Raw genomic sequence first — 11,464 nt, 5'->3', positions numbered from 1 at the left:
ACATGCAAAAGAATGAAAACCTAGCCATACCCATGAAGAAGAGGAGAACCTTTTCTAAAATTAAGATCTTAGTAATTCAACATTATGAAGACATAGAATACTGACAGACTAATTGCACTGCATTCACTGAATGCTGAAACCAAACTAAGCAATGCAATTTTTTTTCCAAATAGTCACAAACAAATGCACATAACGTATTTTAGAACTACCAAAGTTCTGAATGTAGAAGCAACCCAGCTCAAGCATGAATCTTCTTGACTGTGGTATGGTCTCCATGAAGGTAGTATCTGAGTGCTTCAGAAATAGGAAAGAATTTATTCCTCTGACCTATCTATGACGCAAGACACTGAATTTTCCCCATTTTACAGGTAGGAAAATGAGTTAAGACAAGCACGCTGCATCTTCCTTACACATTCTAGATATTACTTTGCATCTTTGAACAAGTGGAACTACTCAGGAAGGACTGCAAAGGAGCCATGTTCCTTTAGCCCACTGATCAAGGCTGCATCTTAACCACTGCACAATGAGGTTCAAAGAAAGTATAGTTACATCAGTGAAGCACTGAAACCCAAGGCAATTTAGGCCAGGCAAAAGCACCAATTCCTGTTTCTACCACTCACATATATTTACTATTTTACGTATTAGCAAACATTACTGCCTTTACACTTGATTTGTATATGAAAAACTTACCTAAAGTTACAAAAATATACAAATTGGCTTTGGCAGCCCACAACAATCAAATTCAGTGAATTCTGCTGAAAACTTAATCTCAAATTTTAATATATAGAATGTGTAGTATTTTTAGTGCAAAGATTATGCCAAAATCCACAAATAATATTAAACTTCTGTAACAATCACAAAATACACAAAAATCTGTTGCTGCACACACAACAAAAAGTTACATGAAATTCATATTTTATGACAGGTGAAATTTTAGTGCCTGCATTGATACACTTATGCTGACTGAAATACTGAATTAAATTAAATCTGTTTAAACAGATTTAAAACCACACCACTATCTAGCATATATTTAACAAATTACTGTTAGAAACATAGGCATCCTTATTAAATGTCAAATTAAGTCTGTAACACCATAATGACAATTACCGCCAAATGATAAAATGTCACATGTAAATCTTGACCAGTAAATCTGATCTTGAGATATGGGTGCCCCAAGTATTCTCCTTGAATTTAAGGTAATCTCTACAGACCATAAAAAGAGCTCTTATCACTTTCAACGTCAGTATCCAATTTCTCTAAACAAGAGGACTTCTTTTGTTTCCTTCCATTGCTACGTCTTCCCTCTTTTCTGCTTCCCCAAACATTTTAATTTTTCCCTCTTCTCTTGCTTGTGTTGGGAGATTTTGAAAAAATCTCAGCATTACCCCAGCACTGCCACAATCACCACAGACAACTTTTTGGCTTCTGTCATTTCAGTATGATGTTTATCCATTCACTTCAACAGAGTACACAACCACAACACTATGAAACACTTTTAAGACATTAATAATCAGTCCCCTGGAGACATCACCCCCAACTCCAAACTCTCTGTCTTATCTATGGCAGTTCCTTTACTATCTTTATTCACGAACCACAGTATTCACATTTATTCTTCTACCTAACCACAGCCTGTAACTGCAATGAACACGTAGTTCAGTGACAGCAGGTGCTACAATTCCCTGAATTCATGACATGCACTTGCAAACGTAAGAGGCCAAAGCAAGCATCATTTCTGTGTCGCCAGGAACCTCTCCTCAGGTCTGGGAGCAAATACACTTAGGTATATACAAATAGAATGCAGAAAGGACCCTTTCCACACCCTATTTCACAGCTGGTTCAGGAAGCTCTGCAGACTGCAACAAACTCCTGCACCGGCCCGTGCCAATGAGGCTGTGTGATGACAACGTTTCTGTCATCGCGGGGCAGGAACACCGCTGCCGCGCAACTAGGGTACGTTTAAAAAAAAAAACAACAAAAAACCACCATTTTAGACAATGCAACATCTAAAAGGCCAAGGCGCAAAGCGGGGATAGCTCTGTGCCGCTTCCCAAAGGGGGAAGAAGCGTTTGTCGCCGTCGCTGCGCTCGCAGGGGGCCGGGGAAGTCGAAGGCACCACTGTTATTTCTGGGGGTTTTTGGCAAGTGCGGGCTCCCACGGAGGCTCCCGGCGCCCGGGTGGGGCCACGCTGCTCGGCAGGCCGAGGCTCTGGGGGGCGGCGCAGGCGCACTCGCCGCTGCGGGCTCCCGGAGCCGGGACGGACTTCGAGGCCGAGGTCGTTAAAATAATAATAAATATTAAGCCGGGAAAGCACCCCGCTTCGGCAGGCGGTGACGGCGGGGCTGAGATCCCCCGTCTCCCGCCCAGGAGCCCGACCCCCACAGGGCCTGCCCCGCCGGCCGGCCGCCATTACCGAGCCCCGCGCCTTCCCCCCCCCCCCCGCCTCCGGCAAACGCCGCCACTACCTTCCGCCTCCGCCTCTTCGCCCCGCACCCGGCGCCGGCGCCCACGCGCTCCCGTGACGCCAGCACGCTGCAGGCAGCCCGGCCAATCCGCAGGCGATGGCGGCAGCGGAGACGGGCGAGGGGATAGGGTGCGCATGCGCTTGGCAGGGCGGAGATTTGTGCTGTGACTCCGTCGTCAGGCAAGCGGTCGGTGGTAGCGGCGGAGATAAAGGGTGGGTGGGACTGGGGCCCCTGGGAGTGACGGGATCTGCCGGCCGGGAGCCGCCTCTCCCGTTCACCGCCCCCGACCGTCTTAGGGGCGCGTTGTGGCTTGTTCTCCGTCCGCCTAGGCCGCCTTTTGCAAGGCCGCGGTTCGCCTTCGCCGGCAGAAGGACCGATAGTCGGCCGCAGCCGCTGGAGACGCTCGGCGGGGCTGGCGGGGGGCAGAGCTGCCTGGACTGCCCTCAAGGGTGAGGGCAGAGGACTTTAATTCTCCGAGCTCGGTGCCACACCCGAGCGGGCCCCGCTACCTCGGCCCGGTCAATGCGCGCCTCTCTCCCAGGCCCGGCCGCTCGGCTTCATAGCGGGGCTGCGCAGCAGGTCCCGGGGAAGCGAGCTGCTCTGAAGGGTCGCTGAGTTCAACCAAGGCGTTGTTTCTTTTTCTTTCAGATTTCCTCGGTTTACGTGTGTAACCCAAGGCAACAGTTGTTCTTGTCACCTCTTCCTTTCAGCGTTTGTAGGAGGACTGAGACGATGGTGAACGTTCTGAAAGGTGTTCTGGTTGAATGGTTAGTAACAGTGCCTATTGTCTCCTGTTGTGTCAAAGTCTACTTATTTATTCAGAGCTGGAAATATTCTAAGTAACTTCAGAGTCTAGACCAAAAAAGAAGGAGGAGGTGTGATGCTGAGCAAGCAGACAAGAGAAAAGTATGGCCGTTGGGGGAAGGAGAGAGGCAAGTGTAGGTTATCCTAATTCCAAGCTCCTTTTTTTCTTTCTAAGATGCTGTTTGCAACTTACACTTAGCCATTAGATGTTCCCTCTTGTTCTTTATATTGCTTACAAATGATGTTTTTTGTTGTTGTTTTTGAGCAATGTGTTTCTTTACTGATTCTAGAGGGAGATGAAATAATCTCTCATCCTTTCCTTCCTGTCTTTTTTCATCAATTCCAGTCCAAATTCAGTTCAAGGCTGACATGTGGCTCTGTTTGTAGACTATACTTGAAAGGAATATGCTTGTAGTTTGTGAAAGTAAACTTTTGATGTATGTGCAGTAAGCATGTTTTGTTTTCATACAATCCAAAATCTCTAGGCTAAGAATCGGATAACTGGTTACCTTCAAAGTAAAAATAAGTATCAGTCAAGATGTGTGAGGTCATTGCATAGCACTGTATTACATATAATAATACAGTACGCTTAGGTTGTAAACATATTAACAGATTATAACTGCACAAAAGCAGAAAAACCTTGAACCTTTTGTGATGTGCCTGCATGGTGCATATAGCTGTGATTGTGCAGCAGCTAACTTCTGAGGTGACTGGACATTAGCCAGCTTAAGTCTGGATGTCTAATGGCTATGTGTGAGCAGGTCAGAACCTAAACTCGGCTTAACAAAAAGCCTGTCTTCTCAAGTGTGGCTCCATGCTAGTACATTGACAAACCTTCCGAAGCACAAGAAATTGACTGCCTGCGGCTGACTATGTAAAGATGCCCAGAGCAGAAGTCTTGACTGACAGTTCACAAAATATTTTATTTTACACCTTATGTGCTTATTTTACACATACCTAAAGATCTGTCTGGTTTTATACAGCTCCATGGCCTTGTCCCACTTAGTATGAGCATGGAGCTTAATCATTCTCCCTGGAAGGGAATTTTCTATCTAATAACAGATCTACAGCATTTGTTATGCCATCAGATGTTTTCAGCAGCCCCCTGGAAAACTGACCTTTGAGTTGGTTTTGCTAGCTCTTGGTGGTTTCGTTTTGTTTGTTTTCTCCCCACCTTTGCATAAGGGTAGCCTTATATACTATAATAGCTATGCTATTCCATCTTAGGAAAAAATGCAGAATTATTATAAACCTGTCCCCTTGTTTAGCTGCCCCACTTCTTGCAACCCAGTCTTCTAAGGATGTTTAAGATGCCAAATGGCCAGGGAGTTGGGAAAAAACAAAAAGACACTCTGAATCTGTAAATCACACAAATAAAATAGTGAAATGTTGTGCAGGTCTTTTTTTTCCCCATACTTCCCCACATAGCTAAACTCTTGTGAAGACAACATATCAAGGATTATAATCTTCATTGTAATTTAGTAGTAAGTAATGTAAGTTATTTTAATGAGATCAGTGTTTCTGTTGTGACATATATCTACTGGCACTGATTATAGTTCTGTATGTTGATTGTGTGAAAACCAGTCTCTGGATACTGCCTAACATAGCTAGGACAAAAGCGCGTGCCATCTAGTACTACTAATGTGAGTCACTAAAGTACAGCTGAATGAAACAAGTGAAAAATAAACCTCACTGCACCCATCCAAAGGGGATTCAGAAGAATGCTGGGAACCACGTACTTCTGGTATCTGATTTTTCTCAGCTCTTCTGTTTCTCTTTTGTTTCTCTTCTTACATGTCAGAGCACAAAGAAAGATACAGCTTTCAGACTTTCCCATTCTCCTTTCTTCAGAATTACTTTGTACTTTAAAAACTCATTTTACTCTAGTCATGCATCTGCAGGTTTGAAGTTAATATTAAAGGTTGTCTTGAGTTGCTGGGTAGGGGGCAGGGGAAGGGTTTAGTCTCATTGTGTCTTTGTCACCATATATACTTTGAAGTGAGGGAGAATTGGTCCTCATACTGCATTAAAAAGAAGGAAGATTAACCAAAGAATTTGTTTTTTACTGTGTTATTAAGAATTCTTTTTAAAAATTACTCTGTTGTGAAAACAACTATGTTCATAATTTTGAGAGTGTCCTGAGCGACCTGATTCCAGTTTCCTGTATTTCTTGCACATGTTCTTCACCAGTTGTTGCAATCAAGTACTAAGTTTTACCAAAAAACATGTTTTTCCTGTTTTGTAAAAACTAATATCAGAAGAATATTATTCAAATTCTTCAAAATTTCAGTGGATCAAAAAGCTTATATTTTGAAGCCACTTTATCTAACTGCTTAGTATAATGCAGCTGTTCCAGTTGCCTTTAATTTCAATACTTGCAAAATGTTTTCTTCTAAACACTTAAAATTAACTTAGATGACATAATGAAAAAGAGTGTTCAGTTACCATGTGATAAATGTACAATTAATACATGACCACTTTTTCTCTGTGCTATACTACTTTGAGTGAGATCTATGTTCTCTTGGGTTTTGACTACCCTTGAACAAAAATATGCTTTAAGGAAACATGTTTTTATGGTGCTATTGCTGAAGATAGAAATGTAAGTTGCCTTACTTGCCTTCCTAAGGATTGGGGGGGATTTTGTTGTGTGGCTTTTTTTTTTTTTTTAAGCTACTTTAACAGCAGCATAGGTGCTCTTCCCTGCTAATCAAGCAGCCAGTTCTTCTCATTAGACTTTGTTATCAGTTTATTTTTGTCTCTAAAGTAACCCAGGCAGTTACTATTGTGAAACAACTTTTTCAAAAGCTTCATAAACTTTATTTAAATTGTGAGCAACTCTTGAAATTAATATTAATTTCCCAAAGAACTTTGGGAGTGTCTTCAAATTGTGGGGTTTTTGTTTGTTTTTAGCTGTATCTTATTACAGCGAGGTGCGTTCTGATCTGTGTTTGTTTCTACAGTGACCCAGCAATGAAGCAGTTTCTGCTCTACCTGGATGAGTCAAATGCATTGGGAAAGAAGTTCATCATACAAGACCTGGATGAAACTCATGTCTTTGTATTAGCTGAGTTGGTTAACTTCCTTCAGGAGAGAGTGGGCGAGTTAATGGACCAGAACTCTTTTCCTATTACTCAGAAGTAAAAAGACAAGAGAAACGAGATTACTGCAAGTTTTGGAATAGTGAATTTCAATAGCTTAGGTTGTTACTGTTTTAATAGGTACGGCGTGGTTAGTAAGTTCCACATGGAAGTGGCTACTCTAGAAAGTGGATCATTTTCATAAACAAAATACTCTTGAATTGGATTCTATTTCTCATTTTGAAAGATTATGCTATCTTTATTAAAATCCTTAAAATGATACACTTGAGGACTTGTCTAGAGAATTTTTGATGCATGCTCTCTGTTTTTCCTTTAGGATTTTTACCTTACAAGATTGTATGACCCAAAAATTAGTGTTTCCTTACTGGAATGCTATATGAAGTCCTCTGACATACTACATTCCTGTGGAATTGATTAAAGCTGGTATAGTGTGACTGATAGAATGTAAAGAATATCTGTTAAAGTATGATCTGTGCTTGGTGGTACATCTCCAGAAGTTGAAGGCATGGTCAGATACTGCTTTAACTTAATGGGTTTACACCATTACATGAAAATGAAAGTTTATGTGAATTTTTCCTTTTTGGTTTTGGGTTTTTTTAGTTTTTGGTAGGGTGTTTGTTGTTGTTTTCCAAACATTTTACAAGTGCCCCATATTGCTTGGCTACTTTTACCAAGGCTATGCTTTCTGGGTTTGGGGAGTGGTGGTGGGAATTTAGGAGTTTGGAGGGGAGGGTGGGATGGGGACAACAAAATCTATTATCCCGGATCATCACATTTTAATTCTAAACTGATTACTTGCATATCAACAATAGCAAATTAAACGGGTAATATAAATGGGAGACCAATCCTTGTATTTTTGCACTGAAGCTAATACCTAGTCACAATAAGCTATGTGATCAGGAGGGCGAAATAAAGACTTGGTTGCTCTGTCTGTGGAGAATAAAGATGGTTTTGTATTTTTGGGGATGTTGGGGGTTTTCTCCTCCCCTATTGCACTTTGCTGCAAAGAAAAAGCCTCATCGTTTCATAGGGGTTTCTTTTACACTGTATTTGTAAATCGCTGTCTCAGACACTGTCTTATTAAATAAGTCAGCTAGTGCACGATGATAAAACTTGTGAAGATTCCCATCTACAAATATGGCAGGTTTCAGCCAGGACAACCTGTCAAGACTTAGATCTTTCCTGCAACCTAACCAGGTCTAACTGATTCTATGCTGGAAGAATAAACAAAAGGTATAAAGAAACTGGTGTGTCCTTATGGGGTCTAAGGAGCTGAGTTCTTTGTAGTTTCTAGGGAAAAAAGGGTCTTGAATCATGTAATATGCTGAAGGAAATCCAATGGGGAAGCTTTTAGAACTTGACTATGTATATATATTAAAAAAACCCAGAACACCCAAGGGTTTCTGGAGTTGAACAAACTTGGACCCAAGCAAGATCTCTTTTTTCTTTTTTTTTAAAATGCATATAATCCTGGAACTTATAGGTATAAATAGGTATTTTTAAAAGCATTTATATATATTGCCCAGATGGAGGAAAGTAGATACTAGCTTTAAAAATATCAAGACATTTTGAGATAGTTAACATTTGCACTTACAGATTTTAAGTGTTTTCCCTGGCTTTCATTTAGGTGTGAAATATTATTCGTGAGTGAAGCTCAGAATGAAATATTATGTTAAGAATATCTTATTTCTTTTTTTAGAGGCTGGAAGCATTTGAGAATAAAAGGTTAAGGAGATCTGTTTAAATATATATGTTTTGCTAATAGAGTTGATATGGTGAGAACATCAGCTCTTGCTGTATTTGGAATATTACATGTTAATTTAACATATCTATCCATAGCTAATAAGTTCACTTTTTTTTTTTTCTGGTGTCTAGCATAGGGACTATACTCTGCTCAGGTCCTGCTTGATTAGCAAAAATAGAGCTTGAATGACAGACTTCTTGTTGCTGCTTGTTGAAGCAGCAAGTTTTGTCTTGATGGGCTTTCATTGCTAAGGATTGAGCTGGTGCTTCACTTTTTGGTTTTGGTCTGAAAATATCTTGTCTGCTGGAGGAAGAGCATGGCAGAATAATTACCTAAATGACACTTACCTGAACTTCATTTCTTATTTGCTACTTAATTACACTTAGCTCTAAAAATCTTTCAAGTTCACTTGTTTGTGTTTTGTGATGTATTGGGTAGTTACTGTAGCTTTGAACAGGCTTATAACTGCCACTTTCATTACTGCAGATGCAGAAGCTAAGGAGTAATATTTGACAGAAAAATGAGAGAGGTCTCTAAAGCAAGGTAAGAGAATGAGCAATGCAAACAAAGAAAGTATGTGAAATGGGAAGAGGGGGATGGAAACTGAAAATGCAGCTTCCTATTAAAATAAAGCAGTAGCACCTCATTTTTATTGAAAATTAACCTATTTGGTGTTTTGTTTTTTGTTCAAGTCTTGGATTTTTAAGTTTTGTTTATTAATGGTCTTCAAAGAAAGCTGTGTAATATGACCGTAGTGTACCACAAAAGCAAATAAGCCTAAATGCTGTAACATACTTAGATACTTCTAGAAATTGTGGGATAAGCTAATTCTGGAGGGTGGGGGTTTTTTTTAACATGGGGGTTGGCAGCACTATGAAGATGACCCTGAGTTAAGTCAGTATAGATAGGGATTATGATGAATTTCTTATCTTGTTACCAATGCAAAAGTCCTCTTTCTCTCTGGTACAACAGTTAGGCCGGGGATAATAATTCTCCAGTGCCTTAAAGGAGGAAGTAACCAACAATCAGTAGAGAGAATGGATGTGGCTTCAAGAAAGAAAACTGTGTTGAAAGAAAAGAAACAATGCTTCAGGGAATTGTACCATTTCATCTGAGAGAACCCAGATTGAGTGGATTTGATTTTGTAGCTAAACTGCTAGTGTTATTTCCTAAAAAGGTAGGCATCTGAATCCATTGGAATGAAGAATGATAGAGTGGTTTTGGTTTTTTTTTGTTTAGAAATTTAATGTGGTTATAGTGATAGTTTGTTTTTTGTTCTATGTAGCACAGTGCTGAGAGCTATATGGCAGCTATGATGTACTATACAAAAACTTCTCCAAGTGCTGTTGTAAATTAAGAAATCCTGCTTAACCGTCTTTCCAGAATTGTAGGGTGTATTTGAAAGCATATCTTCTGATTTTTTTTTTTTTTTTAATGTGGCATAACAACAGATTTTACTGTTTTTTCTCACTCAGGTTAACTCTGCAGGGCCACTTCAAGTGTGTGAGAACAAACTAGAGAACATACATTTAATGCATTAAAGGACTTGTTTACTGTGAACTGAAGTAAACAGAACTGTTTACTGTGAATTGAAGATAACAGTACTTCACAGTGTCATTGAAATGACTTATTCTAACTTATCTTAGTTGGCATCATCACCATAAATGTGTCTAATTTCAGTCAGCCCCAAGGTTGAGCTTGCAAAAGTAGGGCTCCAAAAACCATATCTAGATATAGTAACAAGCCTTTAATCATATAAACTAACACAGGCTGAGAGGTATATTTTGCTTTTCCAACCAGGAAGTAGGCCATTGAAGTAAACAGTAAGTTTTTGTAATCTTTCTGCAGTTCCCAATTCCACAACAGGTTCTGATTCTTTTCCCACACTGACTCATTGATTATCCCACAAATGATCCCATTAAAGTTGGTGGAGGTTACTGTGAAATGAGGCATTACTCAGTATGTCAGAATTGGGTGTCTGTGTGTGTCTTGTAATTCAGGCTTTGGCAAAGCTTACATGTGGTATACAAAATTAAGGATTCAATGCATTGGTGAAGCTCGTAATAATGGAAGAATAAATTCTTCCTGAAGTCATTATCTTTGGGTTTATAACTTAACAACTAATAAGAAATTTTAAAAATAAGGCCCCCGATAGAAATATGATGTGGAGCTTTTTTTTTAATTAAAATAAAAAGTGCAATAGAAGTAATGTTTTAACCATCTTTGTTTCAGATAAAGATTTTCAGGACTGAAGACTTAACAATTTGAAGACAGACCAGTAAGGGGAGCTCTTACCAATATTTTAAACTGCTTTTTAAACCTAAAAAGCATAGGTAATGATGGGTCAGAGATTTACCAGGCTTTGGAACATTAATATCTTTTTCTCTGGATATGCTTTCAGCTGGAGATGAACATTCAACTTGAAAGGATCCTTCTAGAAAGATATTTGCAATAAGAGATTTTGGAATCTGAAGTAGTCTCTTTAGCTCTGAAATTTTTTAGATGTTCAGTTGGCCAACATTTTCTTTCTATGCTTAGGTACACAGTCCTGTTACATTAAAATGATGCGTCTGACATGGGCTTCTCTTCAGATGTTACTGGTAGGTCTGTGTATCTCCACATCACTAGCCTGCTTTGGGAGTTGCTCTGTATTAAATTACATCACTTTTAGTGAGGATAAATCACAGAAAGATATTGTTGATACAGTCAGAAGTAACTTTTATGAAGGTTTTTTCTTTATTTCTTCATATGGGGGCGGGGGGGAGAAAGACCCTACTACCTTGGATATTAGTGCTTGTATTTTTTATATAGACAGAAAAAGTAATTATCTCTCCTCTGATTGTGTAGCAGTAATAAGTAGATTAATTGCAGAATAGAAACTGACTATAAAATTGCTGTCCAGTGAACAAATAAAAAAAGTGAAAATTTTAGTGTATTATTGTGCTTGAGCAAAAAGCTGGTGTTAGTAACAACAGCAACTATAAGGTTCCTGGAAGAGATCTCATTTTTGGATTAATAACATTATTGGCTGTCAGAGCTATACAGTTGTTCACTTTTCTATTACAGGAAGGAGGGACCCAGCTGTAAATTACAGGACATGCCAAATGATGGGTACATTTGCAGCCGTGAAGAGATCACTTGTAGATAAGAAAGTATACATGTCTACAATTTTGGCATAGCTGATACTGTCAGTATTGAGAGGTAAACATACTAAGCAAATATTTATAATCTGTCAGCATATTGTGTTGTGTTTCTGCTGCTTGAAGCTAGAGGGTGAGGTAGGAAGACCAAAGAGAAAAAAGGTAGGAAAGAGGGGAAAGAGTATGTTAGGGTTGTAAATAGCATTTCTTGTTAAT

The 11,464-nt window shown here is 39.6% G+C and overlaps 1 protein-coding gene across 1 annotated transcript; it reads left to right on the top strand.

The window, feature by feature from the left end:
* Nucleotides 1–5,708: 5,708 nt before the first annotated feature.
* On the top strand, nt 5,709–6,632 carry GTF2H5 (general transcription factor IIH subunit 5). Its single transcript, XM_081997556.1, has one exon. It carries the CDS (start codon nt 6,237–6,239, stop codon nt 6,405–6,407), a length of 171 nt encoding a protein of 56 aa, XP_081853682.1. The 5' UTR covers nt 5,709–6,236; the 3' UTR covers nt 6,408–6,632.
* Nucleotides 6,633–11,464: the final 4,832 nt, after the last annotated feature.

The sequence above is a fragment of the Phaethon aethereus genome, assembly GCF_964289735.1.
Source record: "Phaethon aethereus genome assembly, chromosome: 3".
Classification (NCBI taxonomy): Eukaryota; Metazoa; Chordata; class Aves; order Phaethontiformes; family Phaethontidae; genus Phaethon; species Phaethon aethereus.
This window is presented reverse-complemented; position numbering and strand designations above follow the sequence as displayed.